Below are 17,689 nucleotides of genomic sequence, written 5' to 3' on the forward strand. Positions count from 1 at the left end.
TGTCAATAGCCTTCACAAATACATACAGAACAATTGAGAATAGTGTTATCTTTCAATATTCATTCATAATATATCAGGTGTTTATGCTTTTGGAATTGGCCAGTTGTCTTGCTGTGAGAATATAACTATTTCCTTGAGATTGGAATAAGGAAACGGCAGCTACTACTTGCGTTAACAGTGAATCAAGAGATAATTACGGAACCTAATACTAAAAATAATTTCTGGAAGTCAGCAATACATACAATTACGATAAAATTTGGCTGAACGGTTTTAAAAGCTATGAAATTATTTTCTTAGCTCTTCTTAATTGGGAGTTCTTCGGAAGATTAATAATCAAATATTGATAAATATCACTAGGCGTACGAACCTGAGATAACTCTAACAAATGTGGGTTTCCGACGTAGCGACACGCGGACATCCAATTAACCTAAACTCCCTGAATCCACTACATATGTAAAGATCAGAATTCGTTGAGAACACCGTAAGAGGTTAGGAGATTAGCACAGGACAGGAAAAGGTGGAAAAAGCATCCAACTAGTCGACTGACTGAAAGACTTCCATGCGTCAGTCAGGGTTATACAGTTTCTAAAAAACACAGAATTTATCTTCGAAAACGCTATGCACATATCCAAGGAGAACTTTCCAACTCTTCGGCGTAGTCACATTTTAACATTTCAATTAATTTAGTTCAAATAACTTAAGAAGCTATATGTAACGTTTACCCGATATTAAGACTTAAATATAAAGACGATTTAAAAGACGGCCGTTTAAAGCGAGCTCGTTTGATACATCGCAGGATTCCTCCACATTTGGCCAGTGATCTCTATAGTATTTCAACGTTGAACTCCAGCTGTCTGAACGTACCGGCCAAACGTGCTTGTATTTCGTTTTTTGTCTAATTACAACATGGCTGCACGAATTGTGACGAGAACGCAAAACAAATACGCTTTTCTGTTCTGCTCCCACATCAACCGATTCATCGCATGTTGATATAAAGCTCAAAGCCAGGAATACGTGAAGTTTTCTTTATCATGCACAGACCGTTGGAAATTTGTTTACCTAATTAGAGCATAGTTGAGTGTGCAGTAATCTGCAGGCATGTCGAAGTTCCATGCTCTGAGGTCAGAGATCTACAACCAGGTAGTAAGAGATGACTGCGCTCGACTCAAGTCACTTGTTTAAATTACAGACACTCAGTCACGTATCGCCTTTTTCCCATGGCCTCTTTCTGCCAGTACGAAGTATCGTTGACAAATCGAGAAAGTGCAGGACACTCTTAGAGACAGCCAAGGGCTTCGACCGGCTTCGGTCAATGAAAACGTCGTGCGACAGAATTCGTTCTGTTTCCGCCAAGTCTCGCAAGTTTTCTTTGTCGTCCTGAGCTATGGCCTTGAGGACATTTTGTCTAGTGTGTATATGAGGGTATTTGACCAGCAAGCATTGGTAAGATCGCAGCCTGCCGTAAGCCTTATAACCGTGTTAAGTTAGCGACATGTTAAGAATTCCTGCAAACTGTAGCAGATGTCTCACTGTTTGGCAAAGGTCTGCCACAGCGTTCTTTCCCCGTCTATATTTTAATACTTGCTACAGTGGTTTACGGTTGTGCAAAGAGGACTACGTTACACAACCATTGTTTGTCTTGTGGTAGACTTCTGCTTTTGTTTAGTATTCTGTCGCAGGTTCTCGTTCACACATACTGCTACAGTCGTTATGAGAAAACTATAGCTTGTAATCAACTCATAAACAGTATTTTATTTATATTGGTTGTTGAAACGTGTGCCCTGTTCAACTGGTTTAAATGGCTCTGAGCACTATGGGACTTAACTTCTGAGGTCATCAGTCCCCTAGAACTTAGAACTACTTAAACCTAACTAACCTAAGGACATCACACACATCCATGCCCGAGGCAGTATTCGAACCTGCGACCGTTGCGGTCATGCGGTTCCAGACTGTAGCGCCCAGAACCGCTCGGCCACTTCGGCCGGCCCGTTGTGATCCAGCACTGCGTTCCGTATTACCCTCCTGAACCCACCGATTCCATATTCTGCTAACAGTCAATGGATCTCGACCAACGCGAGCAGCATTGTCGCGATAGGATAAACCGCAATCGCGATAGGCTACAATCCGACCTTTACCAAAGTCGGAAACACGCATTTCTCCTCCTTACACGAGGCCTCACAACAACGTTTCACCAGGCAACGCCAGTCAACTGTTGTTTGTGTTTGAGAAATCGGTTGGAAACTTTCCTCATATCAGCACGTTGTAGGTGTCGCCACCGGCGCCAACCTTGTGTGAATGCTCTGAAAAGCTAATCATTTGCATATCACAGCATCTTCTTCCTGTCGGTTAAATTCCGCGTCTGTAGCACGTCATCTTCGTGGTGTAGCAATTTTAACGGCCAGTAGTGTAGCTTGAAGGCCGTGCGATGAACCCTCTTCCAGACACTTAATTTTGAACTGCAGAGTAATAACGTAGATGGTGGAACAGATAGAGAAGCAGCTGGGGAACTGGAGCAGCTGTCGCAAACACATGTAGAGAGGTGCCAGACCTTGGTGAGGGGCACAGGACATTCATTTCCGTCGCCATTTCAGAGGCCGGTGCCTGGTTCATTAACGCCTCCTGTGTCTCGAACACGTAAGACAAGCAAGGCCACGCGTTAGCGCCCCGGTCGCAAATGCATGGGGCGAGCGCCGCCTGACACGTGGGTGTTCACCACTGTTCAGGGACGGCGCGTGGAGCTATAAAAGCCGTCGGCAGCCCAAAGTCAGCAGCACACCACTGCAGGACAACATGGCTGCCACACGAGCTCTCCTTCTGGTAAGCGATACACCTGTTGCTCATAGACTCACTATCTACATCTTCTGATCTACATTCCGCAAAGCCCGCTATGCAGGGCGAAGGTTATGTTTACTGTGCCAGTATTATTGTTTTTCTCTCTCATTCCATTCGCGTACTGAGACAGTGAAAAATGACTATCTGCATGCATCTGTACGTGCCATCATCTCTCTTATTCTCATGGTGGGAACTTGATGGTGCCAAATTCTTCTTCGAATACGCGTTCTCTAAATTCACTCAACAGGATTTCAAGAGAGCGGCGTCGTCTTTGTTTGAAAGATTCCTATTTAATTTCTCCGAGCATTTGTAACATTTTAGCGGCCTCTTAAGGGCCTAGCAGCGGATCTTTAATTTCGATCGATGAAGAACTGGGACAATAGAAATGGTCACACAAGAGTAGCCTACATGATTTTCTTTACAGATGCATTGTGTTTCCCCAGAACCTTTGCAACAAATCTAAGTTTACCATTCTTTTCCCCTAATATTTATTTTACGTGATCGCTCGATTTGACATCCCCTCTTAGTACTATCCCTGAATACTTGTACTACGATGTTTAAGATGTTCACTATTAATCTTCTAATCCGACAGTTGCGGATTCTGTCTCTTGGTAACAGGCATTATCTAAAATTAACCAATATTTAATGGGGGCCGTCGTTCACAACACCGAGTGAAAAATTTGGCCATTTTTTCCTGCAACTCCTTAAGATGGTACAACAGCTTCGTCAGGCAACAATCTTACAGGCCTAGTGCTCCTGGTTTGATAAATCATTTAAGTATAGTGAAAACAGTAGAGATTCTATTCTACATCTGCATCTGTTCTGTTAAGGCGAGTGCCGTCGAGTACTTTGTGTACCAGTGTCATTTCCTGCTTTTCCTTTTCCAGTCGCGTATAGTTGGCGAAGAGGATTGCTCGTAACCGTCCATGTGGGCTCGAATCTTTCTAATTTCATCTTGATGGTCTTTTCGCGAGATAGGAGGAAGCAATATATTGGACGGCTCTTATAGAAAAATACGCTCACGGAACTTGAACACTAGACCGTACTGTATGCAGAACGCCTCTCTAGCATCGTCTGCCACGTAGATGATGAACATCTCTGCGACGCTTTCGCGCTCACTAAATGAAACTGCAATTAAACTTGCTGCTCTTAGGAACCCTTAATTAATCATGCTTTTCTTCTTTGGGTATCTGTTTCCTCTGCCAGTCCCATCTGGCACTGATCCTTTACTGACAAGCAATATTCAAGTATTTGCCGAACGGGTGTTTTATGAGATACTTCCTTTTTTGATGGACTTCGTTTCCTGAGATCTCTCCTACTGAATCTCTGTCTGGAATCAGCCTTACTCGTGATTAATTTTATGCGGCCATCCCATTTCAGATCGCTCCGTAAGCATAGTCCTAGACTTTTTTTTATGGAAGTAACTGCTTCCAGTCCTTGTTCTACAATTGTGTAATCATACAATAAAGCTTGTTTCTGCCTGAGTACCCGCGATACGTGCCACTTGTTGAGGGCCAGTTTCCACTCCCTGCAGCAAGAGTCGACTCTCTGCAGGTCTTCCAGCACTTCGCTACAATTTTCTAATGTCGCGATTTCTCTGTATACAATAGCATCCCCGAATAGCATCATGGGACTTCCTTGGGACAAACGTGATGTCACTTTCGTTTCCATGGAACAATCGCCGTCCATGGGAACTTATTGGACTGTGGTAGTTAAATGTTTCTCGAGCCACTCAGATATTTGAGAAGATATCCCTTGTGGTCCTCTCGCATTCGGGGGGACGACGGTTCAATCCCGTCTCCGGCCATCCTGATTTAGGTTTTCCGTGATTTCCCTAAATCGCTTCAGGCAAATGCCGGAATGGTTCCTTTGAAAGGGCACGGCCGATTTCCTTCCCCATCCTTCCCTCATCCGAGCTTGCGCTCCGTCTCTAATGACCTCGTTGTCGACGGGACGTTAAACACTAATCTCCTCCTCCTCCTCCTTGTGGTCGTATCTTAATTAGTAGTCAACGATATGGTACAATGTCGGGTGTCTTTCGAAAATCTTGGAACACCCGATCTGCTCGTTCAGCTACATTTATTATTTCCAAGGTGACGTGAATGAACAAGCGTGTTGGCTTGCCACAAATGGTTTTCTCTGAAACCGTGCTGATTCTATGGGACAAGCTTGTTTGCCTCCAGGAATGTTGTAATGTTTGAGCTTAGGATTCAGGAGTGCACATGGATGTAACCGATACTGGTCCGTAATTCTGTACATGTCTCCCTATACGGAGGCTCCTATACTAACACTGCAACAGTAAACTATAACTTAGACAGCAAACTGCAGCTGTGTTAGAGGCCCAGGTTACTGCGCCACGAGGTTATCACGGGGATTTACGGGGCGAACCAGAGCTCCAGATACAAAATTTCTCAGGTTGTTCAGGGAAGTTTCCTCAGTATCATGGTATAGGCAACCAATGGTCTCCGGTACTCGTTGCAAAATAACTACATTTGACGTGGTTCCTTACCCCCATGTGTCTTACAATATGTACTGCACCGAATATATCTGAAGAGCAGTGCAAATTCGAAGGTATGCGCTGTGTTGTGTCATGCTTAGAAATAAACTTGTCCCATTCACTCACGGTATTTGCTGCTGAAAATGTTAATGTCGACTGTACTTACATTTGGTACTGCTCGGTTCTGTCTAGGGTTTGTTTTCGCGGCAGTGTTAGTTGTACGTTAACAATTATATACAGTAGGCCTACTACCGATAGATTTGCTGATGAAGATTTGGCCTACAGCACCTCACGTATATCTTCAACGAATCCACGCCGGCCGTTGTGGCCGATACGTTCTAGGCGCTTCAGTCCGGGAGCGCGCTGCTGCTACGGTCGCAGGTTCGAATCCTGCCTCGGGCATGGCTGTGTGTGATGTCCTTAGGTTAGTTAGGTTTATGTTGTTCTAAGTCTAGGGGACTGATGACCTCAGATGTTAAATCCCATAGTGCTCAGAGCCATTTGAACCCTTTTGAACGAATCCACTGGAAGATAGCTAAGCTTAACTGTTCCCACAGAGACGGGGGCTACCGCATCACAGTACTTTATCGTTTAGGGATTGTTGCATTACTCTGTGTTGAGTTGTACGTTTCGGTGATAGCAGATTATATGCTTTTTCACAGAACCAAGGTTAACTGCCGTAACAAGCAGAAAAAATAATATTTACATTATCACTCTACAACGAGCCACCAGAGACCACGGTCCCTAACACCAAAATACCAGAAAATGTCCCTGAACAACCTTAGAAATTTTGTCAGTGGAGTTCGGGTTCACCCTATATAATGGAATTGTGCGCTAATCCTTCGAGGTACCCTATTCAGCTAACACGGTTCATTAACACGATTCTCCAAGGAATCATCTCTTGAATTCCCCTTATGAATGTCACTGAATGGTTGTTTAGGTGCTTGAGAGTGGCAACTAGTTCCCAGAGAAGTGCCGAGTTGTATACTTCGTGAAACCTAAAACCGTGTCGTGCTTCGAATAGGATTAATGACTCATAATTAGAGACGGTCATGTGAAACACAAGTTTGGGAGGGAACAGTATGTAGGACTTGAATTAGAATGAGTTCATAAGCTCCTTAATGGGTGAAGCAGGCTGCGATTTATGTGTAGGTTGGTGGAAAATTGCAGTTCGTTTACGAAAGACTGAAAACCTCTTGTACGGCCTGTTACATGATCACTGTTCACGTTTATCAGACCATAACAGATAAGAATAACAGTGAACATATAACGTACACGAAGAAGAACGATGGGAATGGTCAGAGGATTCTTCTTTTGGCGACAGCTTAAAACAGAAATGTTGAGAAATTTTTGTTGGTAAACATCTGAAAAAAGACAATCACACCTCTCTGTACAACCTTGGTAAAAAAACTTGAAGAAACCTCTTTCAAGTGAGAAAGGTTGAATATTATGCAGCGAGGACACTTTAATCTTCGGAGGCGACAGATGACCTTGATATCTAAATAAACTCTAGAATTCGTCCTCTTCATAGCATTTTAGTTTGTTTCAACAAGTAGCCGGTTTAGATTATAAAGGTATCAGTTCTTTAAAAAAAGTGGAACATTAATTATGGTCACGCTGCATGTAGACTACTAGCTTATTACGCGCGGTTTCGTCCGGGTTCAAGTGGCTCTGAGCACTATGGGACTTAACATCGGAGGTCATCAGTCCTCTAGAACTTAGAACTACTTAAACTTAACTATCCTAAGGACATCACTCACATCTATGCTCGAGGCAGGATTCGAACCTGCGACCGTAGGGGTCGCGCGGTTCCAGACTGAAGCGCCTAGAAACGCTCGGCCACACCGGCCGGCTATCAGTTCTTTAAAAAAATGTGACTTGAGTGGAAGACACAGGCGCGTCTGAAACCATTATTCCTGGAGAATATCTTTCACGTCTCTGTTGGGTGATGATCAAAGGTACCAAACTATCACTGATAAGAGAAAAATATGTAAAATCCCATATATGATGATTATGAGGAACAATTTAAAACTGCACCAAACAGGATAAGTGCATTTCGCTGAAAGCTACCAAGTTTTTATTTATTTATTCTTTTCAATTTTTATACATTTATTTATCATTTGTATTGGCTGTCGGTACGTGCCCAATACTGCGGTCTCTGAAGTGGAAAGACGATACGACAGTGTGCTTCGACATTCGGAATATTCATTAAGGTCAACCGGTACCCTGGTACGATTTCTCACGTAACGCCATGTTGGCGGTTTTGGTGCCACTTATATGGGATAAGAATATAAGGAAAACAGACCACCAGTCCCCGAGTGGAGAAAATGTACGACCCGGCCGGGAATCGACCCAGGCACCTTGATGGTGGTGCTTGAGACGTTCTCGGTTCCTCTATTGCTTGGGAACCGCCCACGAATATCAGGACAAATCCCTCTACGAGGTCCCATAAGCACACAGTCAGAACTGTTCGCCAGAAATTGACACACCATATACAGAGTAAGCAGTTTCATCTCACAACGTGTGTATTTGTCTACAGGTGGTGATCGGCGTCGCGGCGGTTTGCTTACTGGCGACAGCTGCTCCCGCCGAGGAAACAAGGTCAGTCTACGCTATGCTCACTTTCAGTCATACGATGACGTAAGAGAGAAGCTAGGCATATAAAAAAGAAGCAAGTTATGAGTCATCGTAAGATTTGTTGACTGCAGATCTAAGAGTTTGGAAGAGTAGACATATACTTTATAGATAACAGCCCATCGAGACAGTACAATGGCTCACCTAGAGACATGACAGTCTAGTGGGGGTGGATACGATTGAGATTGGGCTTGCCGCAGCCTATGGATTGTTCTCAGAGAGAGAAATTTGCAAATTATAACAATTACGAATATTCTCTTTAATATAAAAAAGAAAAAACACTTCCTAGTGTTCTGTAAAATTATGTTTATCCGTTCACGAGCCGGCTTTTGGCTTCTCAGGCATCTTCAGGTGACAACTGAATGTAGCAAACACAGTGCGACTTATACAGCTATTATTTTTACAAAAAATACAAAAATATCAGAGCGTTTACATAGGAAAGTATTACAAAATGTTCAAATGCGTGTGAATTCCTAAGGGACCAAACTGCGGAGGTCATCGGTCGCTAGACTTACACACTACTTAAACTAACTTACGCTAAGAACAACATACACACCCATTCCCGAGAGAGGACGCGAACCTCCGGCAGGAGGGGCCGCGCAATCTGTGACTTGGCGCCTCTAATCGGGCGGCCACTCCGCGCGGCAAGCTATGACAATAATTACACCAATTAAAAAGGGGGTAAACAATATTTCGCTGGAGATACATTTAACAAATGATGAGAAATAAGATGCATTTACAGTTTGAATCTAATATTTGATGATCATTTAATACCAGGCTGGCATTCTGCGTCATGTGTTCCTCGTTTTCCAGTATTTTCAGTAGGGTCATCTTTCTGCTGTTCTTGACAGAATGGTTTCTACACCATATGAATGGTTTTCTGCTAAAATATGATGAGCAAAGGTCCTTCTTAATAGCCAGCTTCTCTCACGTTCATGTAGCTTAATTACCACAGCTCTGACCTTTGGTGACCATCTTTTATCAGAAAACCATTCATATGATGTAGAATGTGAAGTCTTACATTATGTCAAGAAAAGTAGAAAGGTGACCTTCTGGAAATACAGGAAATCAACAAAAACATAACAGAGAAAGTCAGCCTAGTATTAATTGGTCATACTCAGTTTCCATTTCCCCTGTGTTAAATTAAGGTTTCGTTACAGTTCAAAATGTTCAAATGTGTGTGAAATCTTATGGGACTTAACTGCTAAGGTCATCAGTCCATAAGCTTACGCACTACTTAACCAAAATTATCCTAAGGACAAACACACACACCCGTGCCAAAGGGAGGACTCGAACATCCGCCGGGACCAGCCGTACAGTCCATGACTGCAACGCCTCAGACCGCTCGGCTAATCCCGCGCGGCCGTTACAGTACTGTACTCAAACTGTGATTTAATCTTATTCCTCATCATCTGTTAAACGTATCTACACGAAAATCATTTTTAGTTAATGTAACTATTGTAATGCTTTCCTAAGTAAGCACTCTGTTATTTTTGTATCTTTTGTACAGTCGTGGACAAAACGAGCGAGACCCCTCGCCTTTTCGTTATGCTTATCCGCACAGCTTTAAAGTCTGCTGCACAGTATAACAGGCAAGGCGACAAAGTGCTACCAACATACTATGCACAGGCGAGAAATTGACGAACTATCCAAAATTGTCAGACTGTTTTCAATCATATGTAAGACTATACGAGGGTTGGAACTTAAATAGTCGCAACTATTTATTCACACCCGGTACAAAAGAGTTACATGTTTGCACCTGTTACTGTCCTTCAAAGTTGTGTAGAACCCGTTGCCGTTACTCGCTAATAAGAGCATTTTGTTATTTCGATAAACATCCCGAATGATTGTCACATAAGCGATGACATAAAGGTAGAAAATTCTTGTTTTAGAGTCCAGAAAGCTCTATGCAACAGAAACTGCAGATCATTTTGCCATTTTCATTGCGAAATTGCCGGCTTATTCATGTCTGAGGTAATAGCTGTTTTCCTGGGTTGTCTATTAGCGCAGTGAAAGGTGTTTGCTACTGCAAGGGGGGTCTCGTTTGTTTTCGGTTCTAATCTCGACGGAGGCAGATAGACTATCAGTAAAGCAATTTTAAGAAATTCTCGCGCCCCCAATACGTTTTATTGCTACATTTATTCTGTACTGGCACACTGTGGATGTTAACATGAAACTCTTGCAGAATTTCATACTTGTTACTGCCTTCCTTTTTCCGCTTCTATCAATAATTGAATTGACTTTCGTGTGGCACTGAATGATGTTTAACTGAATTTCGTTATGAATCTTGACGCATTGCTAAATTTGCACACTTTCATGGTAGGTCAGCAACGGTAATCCACTATGACTAGTCTGAAAGTTGACACAAACCGTTTCGCGGCCGAATGCGCAAAATATTTTGCTAATTCATAACGATCTGGGGTACTATGTCTTACTAGAACAGTTGTGTTATCTCGATAAGTTGAAATTCATTTTTATTAGTGCAGTTCATACTAATTAGCGTTTCTTCTTTCATTTCTATCTTATATTTACGTGTTGTGTTAAACACATTAATCAGCATTATATAGCCTTACACATGATTGAAAACAGTCTGACAAAGTTAGGATACTGTTTCAATTTCACGCCTGTGCGTAGTATGTTGGTAGCACTTCGTCGCCTTGCCTGTTATGCTGTGTAGCAGACTTTAAAGCTGTGCAGATCAGCATAACGAACAGGCGAGGGGTCTCGCTCGTTTTGTCCACGACTGTACAAATAATATCTGTTAAGTCGCACTTCATCTTTATCTGTGTTTGTGACAGTCATGTGTCACCCTAAGATGCCTGAGACGTCGAGAGCCAGTTCCCCGTCTCTCTTTATGGTCCTCAAATCTTAGTTTCAGGTACCTGATGATGCTAGTAGCCGAAACGATGTAATAAACGAAGAAAATTTTAATAGCTTTCGAGGCGATTTTATTCACCAACTATTCCATATCATTTGTGCTTGTGATACAGAACTTTATTGGCTGCTTTGTTTACGTGCACTGTCGGCCTAAGATGTGACAACCCCTCGTGTCGTGTTGCAGGCCGGCGGAGGCGAGTGGCCCAGCCCTGGCCGCAGCGGCACCGCCACAGTAAGTATGCCCTCACTCTCTCAATTTACTTACCTTGTGTCAGTCAAAATTCTTGCTACTTATTTCCTGCTTCTCTCCACCTCACTATGACTTCTACTAAAATTGAAATCATCCATTTCTCGCCCTATTATCAATGCAACGCAACGAAAGCACATCTTTGCTTCGGCCCGCACGTCTTACACCTTTGCGAAGCAAACGTTCCTGATATGCGACCTAACTGACCACGCTCTTCGTCGAAAAACAGTTAATCGGCGCACCCGTATCAACACATTGCATTGCCGTATTTGTGAACATGGTTATTAATAAACGCCGCTAGCCTTGCTTTAATCCACGAGATAAGGTTAAATAAAGTCCCTGCGCAGTAGCAATCCGATCGTCCTCTGATAAATCCAAGATCAAACCGCTAATTCTAACACACTATACATGTAACTTTCTCTGCTACAACTCGAACTGGCTCTCTGTAACTTTCTAGGCAACTTCAGCAAAAAGAAAAAGTCTTGTGGATAATAGTACAACGATATGGTGATCGAAGGGTCATTCGAAAATCAAACATTAATTTCATCGAAAATAAAAAAAAAATTTACTGTCATTCGATTGGGACATAAAGTCGCAGAATGTGCCTGCGATTATTTAGTGAATACTGTAAACGCCTTTTTCACCGCTTTTTGGTCTCTGACGACAGACCACTTTCGGTTAAAACTTTTTTATTCGCGCATTTCGGGGAGCGCCCATAATCAGAATATCAGGTAAAAGAACTTAATACAAAGAACCACGCAAAAAAAAAATTCTATCGTAACTGAATACCAATGTTAAGATAGAAATCATTTGACACTACTCTTTCTATCAAGTTCTTTATATCTGTTCTGATGAAGGGCTACGCTCGAAACGTGTGAATAAATAAAATTGTAACAATAAGTGGGCTATTGTTATTAGCGGCAAAAAGGCTGTGGTATAGTCATGTTCAGTATTCACTTTAATAAGCTTGATCATGTCCGTTTCATCGAGTAGCACTTATTATTTTTTACTATCAGTTATTAGCTCCATGATCTGACACAAACTGTCACCGAGCAATGACAGAGCTTGACCTAATCCAGTACGTACTGGACCTCTAGAGTCACAATCCGTCTTCGTAGAACAACGGAATGTAGTGGCGTCAGTTGAAAGACACTTGCATTTGAGAGGATGGCGGTTCATGTCTCTGTCCGGAAAGTCAGATATAGATTTCCCGTGCTTCCCCTAAGTCGCTTGAGACAAATGCTGAGATAGTTCCCTAAAGAAGGACGCTGTCGATTTCTGTAACAATAAGTGGGCTATTGTTATTAGCGGCAAAAAGGCTGTGGTATAGTCATGTTCAGTATTCAATTTAATAAGCTTGATCATGTCCGTTTCATCGAGTAGCACTTATTATTTTTTACTATCAGTTGTTAGCTCCATGATCTGACACAAACTGTCACCGAGCAATGACAGAGCTTGACCTAATTCAGTACGTACTGGACCTCTAGAGTCACAATCCGTCTTCGTAGAACAACGGAATGTAGTGACGTCAGTTGAAAGACACTTGCATTTGAGAGGATGGCGGCTCATGTCTCTGTCCGGAAAGTCAGATATAGATTTCCCGTGCTTCCCCTAAGTCGCTTGAGACAAATGCTGAGATAGTTCCCTAAAGAAGGACGCTGTCGATTTCTTTCTCTGTGCTTACCTAATACTAGTCTGCTTTCTGTTTCTAAAGATACCGCCGCTGAGTGAGCCCGAAACGGCATTATCTTCCATTCTCCCTTACGTGAAACTAAAAGCCCTTGCGCTAAAATGATCAAGTATAATTTCGTGTCTCGGTACATCTATAAAAAGACTCACTAGACCTGTCTTCACTTTACGAGAGCTCACGAACGAGTTGCAGACTTTGCCAGTTCAGAGCAAGACCCGAAATTTGTTAAACATTTAGGATTATTCGGAAATCTGCGATGAAGCTGCTCACCAATAACAGTTCTCTTTCCGTCACAGATATGATCCGTGGAACATGCATGCAACTAACTATCTTAATTTTTCCCAGGATATCAAACATCTCATTGCAGCTCTCGTTGACGCAGGCTCTGTCTTTACTCTTGACTGTCGTGAAAGTATCCAGTTTTTCTATGCTCTTCTTTCCACTACTGCACATTTTAGCGTCTCACAAATATCATTCCAATTGCGAATGACTATAATCTACATCTACATATATACTCCGCTAGCCACCAAGCGGTGTGTGGCGGAGGGGACAATTCGCACCAAAGTCATATTCCCCCCTCCCCCCCCCCCCCCCCCCCTGTTCCACCCCCGGATCGCGCGAGGGAAAAACGACTGTCTGAACGCCCCAGTACGAGCTCTAATTTCCCTTATCCTTGAAAGGTGATCATTTCACGATTTGAAAGTTGGTGGTAATAATATATGCTCTACGTCCTCGGTGGAGATCGGATTTCGGAATTTAGTGAGCAGCCCCTTCCGTTTAGCGCGCCTTCTATCTGCAAGTGTGTCCACCTTCAAACTTTCTATGAGATTTGTAACTCTCTCGCGATGGCTAAATGTACCAGTCACGAATCTTGCCGCTCTTCTTTGGACCTTCTCAATCTCTTGAATCAGATCCAACTGGTAAGGGTGCCATACAGATGAACAATACTAACGTATCGTAAGCTATTTACTTTCTTGAAGGACTGCATCGCTTCAGGATCCTACCAATAAACTACAATCTAGAGTTCGCCTTACCCTTTACTTGTGTAATCTGATCATTCCATTTGAGATCATTGACGAATGTTACCGCTTCCAAAGACTGGGCGTTTATTTTGTACTCGTACATTAATGGGGATTTTCGCCTTGTTATAAGCAATAGGCTACACTTACTAATATCGAGAGATAACTGCCAGTCATTACACCACGCATTTATTTCCTGCAAATCCACATGGATTTGCTCACAACTTTCGTGTGATATTACTTTCCTGTAGACTACAACGTGAACTGTCAACGATGTAGCTGAAAACAAATTTTTCACTTATTTTATACGCCGAGAAACATTGTCATATAAGAAGCGTATTGGTGTTCTGTTACCTTGCATGTATAAGGTATAATGTACGTGTCTGCAATTTCGCAATTTGGATCACTCGCATGTACGCTGTTCATTTGAAGTGTGAGCTATTCTTCTGGCGAGGAAACTTCATATGTGACCTGTTTTTTCTCGACACCGGAGGGAACCTTCTCCGAATGCTCATCGATGAAGCTTAATTTGTAAGCTTCCGGAAATAATGTTCACTTTTTCAATTACGGTATACCAGCATTAGCTAAATTCTGACGTATGCTCTACTGCAACAGAAACTGCAAACATCCCGCAAATACTAACATTCCTGAAAATATCACTGAATTGCAGATCACAGAGTGTGCCATACATACCCATTCATACAACCAAACTATCTACCTTTTTCTACGAAACGCACTGAAAAAGGTTTCTGTTGTAATACGGAATAAATGTGCATACTTTCTGGTGTTTGTGGTCTAAAAGAAGTAAATTTTTCTTTCAGGACAGCGGGCAAGACACAGGAAAGCGACAAGTCGAAAGAAAGCGACGAGGACAAGAAGACGAGGTAAGATCTCTCACAGTCTCGTAGCTTTCTGTGGGTTATCTGATGGCGCCATTCTGCGGAAGTGAAAGCAGCACAGAGAGAATACTGTAGCATGTTATGAGCCTAGAGACTGTACTGTACACTCAGACCGTGCGACGACTATGAGCAGAGAGCAACTAGTACTTCGCCACCGGTTAATACGTCCGGTAGTTGCGTATTATTTCATTAACGAACATTAATTCAAGTGCAACTGGTACTTGGCCACTGATCAATACATTCAGTATTTAAGTATTTGATTAACAGACATTACACTCAGACGTATACAAATGACAGTTCATTAAAAAAAGTTCGAAATGGAAACATTCATCATTATCGAGAATATCGATAGCAAGAACAGCAGCAGCAGTAGCAGGGTCGGCAGTCTTTTGACTTCCACAACCCACTGCTTGATAAAAACCTCTAAATTTCTTTAGCTATAAACATCCATGTTGATTGTACATGTTCTATAATGCCATTCACAACTTTCTATTATGTATTCGTCTCGCTCTATTATTAACTTCTGCAGCACAGAAACAACTTTGTTGGTAAATCCTATCAATCGGTCTGTAGAATGTTATGAATCAACAGATCACTTATTCAGCACCTCCGACAGAAGTCAGCTTATATAGAGTGATTTTTTCTAAATGCGGTCCAATTGCAGGAAACTGTGCCTTCGAGGATAAGCAGCAAAAAACTTTAAATGGACCCGTGGCCGGAAACTATTTCCAAGGAAGGTACACGCACCGTAAAGGTGGAAAGAAAAGATCTTTGACAATAACCCCGTAATCAGCACCAGACAAGTGACTCGCCAGCACGGGGTACGTCAGATGAACTTGTGGAACATTCTCCACGAACAATATCCGTATCTCTTAACAACGCGTGCGTGCCTCAATACCTACGCGACATGCCTGCTCAGCAACGCTTTTGTCGCTGGTTTGTCGCACATGCCACCACAGTGCTGGGATATCTGTCATGTATGCTTGTCACAGAACAGGTTTACACGGGGCGCGCTACGGAGAGCTTCCTTGATGGCAGAGAAACACCAATACCGGTTCACATTCAGTGCGTAGGCGGGGATTATCAGTGACCACCTCGCGGGAGCAGTCATTCTTCCACAAAACCTCACAGACGACACATATCTGCACTTCCTGTTGATGATCCTGCTTTCCCTTCTGGAAGAAGTGCCTTTGGTTGTGCGAAGTGTAATGTGGATACTACACGATGGAGCCCCAGCTCACTGCCCTGTTGATTGCGAAGCTAAAACAATCGTACAGACAAGAACATTCACACATGCCGGCGTCCTCATGAGTGCTTTCAGTCACTGAAACCTGCGCTGTCAAAGACCTTTTATCCCTACCTTCAAATGGGTGTTCCTCCCTTAGGGACAGATTTACTTTCTTGCTCTGTATGCTCTCATGAATCCCATTCTACAGTTTTTCATTTAGGAAAATCATCCTTTATTGACGCCCTATCAAGCTAACATTACATTTAAATACCGCAATTTCAGCACTTATAGGACCAGAAAAAAACTTAACTTGAAAATATTGCCGTTAACAGTCTCATTTTTCTTTTTATGGTAGTAGAAAATATACTCTCAGATAGGGAAAAGTAGTGCATCAGCTTCTTCCTCGGCCTCAGACTGAAGTAGTGTTGCTTATTTGCAGGAGAGCAGCTGACGACGATGGTGATGATGACGATGACAGGAGAAAGAGGTGAGTCGGTGAAAGCCGTCCCGTATCTCATTAATTTATTCTCTGCAAATCACTGTTAAGCACGTAGTGGCTAGCGCTATTTATTGTGTCATGTGTTAAAATACCTCCCATACCAACTCACAGATTGAACGGGAATGAATATCTGTTTATTGTGTGCTCCTTCACGATTTCTCCGTGAAATTAATGCTTCACAAGCTTTTACAGCCGAGGTATCACTTTTCTGTTTAAACGATACTTCGACACCTTTCCTAGTTCTCTTCCTCAGGTGTCGAGCGCAGATTTCGTGGCCCGTAGGTGTGTCGTTCAAAGTCTGGTTGGACGATCTCTGCTATCGACGTCTGACGAAGAGAACTGGGGAAACCGTCGACAAATCGTCTAAAGATAAATATAAGATCTCGACTTCAAATGCAGAAACATGTTAACCGTCTGCTTATCGTGTCTGTACGAGTTGTTATTGGTATAATATTATTTACACACTGCCTGCTAAAGCGAAAGTACACGCTAAAGGATATTCGTTGATATCGACACGAATGACGCGTTTAGGCATTTTTACGATGGGTCGTTTAATATTATGCATTTTTAAAAAATCAACTATCTCTTATCTTTAATTGTTTTGCAAATGCTCATCCTTATGAGTGAAACTACTGGCAGATTAAAACGGTGTGCCGGACAGTTACTCGAACTCGAGACTTTTGCCTTTGCCGACCAGTACTCTACCGACTTTTATCCCCCCTTTCAGTTTGTTCACTTTTGTTCGTTACATTTGGTATGGGCGGAGATCAGATGACACATGTTCAATTCATAGTTGCTTCCTTCCCACACCTCTTTTGTTACAGAGACCAGCAAGCCCTATGACCGAACACGCTGAGCTACAGTGGCAGCGCCTACTGAACTACTCAAGCACTACTCATGAAGCGTCCTCACAGCTTTACTTCCACCATCCACACTTAATCTTTGACAGTATTTGTCCTACCGTCCTTTTCGTACGTTCGACACGTAATGCTGATCACCAGTGTCGATTAGCTCTCAAAGAATCAGTCTGGCGTATCTGACAACCTTTTCCCGTTCCTCAGCCAGCTGCAGGGAGCGCATATACACTGCTTTGTGACCTAAAACATAAATCTCTCTGGAACCGAACCCCAGACCTTCAGATTTATTATCTGACACCCAGCCACAGAGGCTAGAAGTTTAATATTGGAAACCTATGAGAAAGAAATTTTCTATGACTTTAAATGCCTGTTCTCTAAATTTTCTCAATATTGTTCCTCGAACAGACCCT

At 42.7% G+C, this 17,689-nt stretch overlaps 1 protein-coding gene across 5 annotated transcripts in view; it reads left to right on the forward strand.

Moving 5' to 3' along the window:
• Positions 1–2,787: 2,787 nt before the first annotated feature.
• Positions 2,788–17,689, forward strand: part of LOC126481459 (prostatic spermine-binding protein-like) — a 39,277-nt gene continuing 24,375 nt past the window's right edge. For all 5 annotated transcript variants that reach the window (XM_050105233.1, XM_050105232.1, XM_050105234.1 and 2 more), the window contains exons 1-5: positions 2,788–2,817; positions 7,869–7,930; positions 11,025–11,072; positions 14,618–14,680; positions 16,363–16,410. In XM_050105233.1, coding sequence (XP_049961190.1) covers positions 2,791–2,817; positions 7,869–7,930; positions 11,025–11,072; positions 14,618–14,680; positions 16,363–16,410 — 248 coding nt within the window. In that variant the 5' untranslated portion in view covers positions 2,788–2,790. The remainder of the gene's footprint in view (positions 2,818–7,868; positions 7,931–11,024; positions 11,073–14,617; positions 14,681–16,362; positions 16,411–17,689) is intronic.

This window comes from Schistocerca serialis, chromosome 5 (assembly GCF_023864345.2).
Source record: "Schistocerca serialis cubense isolate TAMUIC-IGC-003099 chromosome 5, iqSchSeri2.2, whole genome shotgun sequence".
In the NCBI taxonomy this organism is placed as follows: Eukaryota; Metazoa; Arthropoda; class Insecta; order Orthoptera; family Acrididae; genus Schistocerca; species Schistocerca serialis.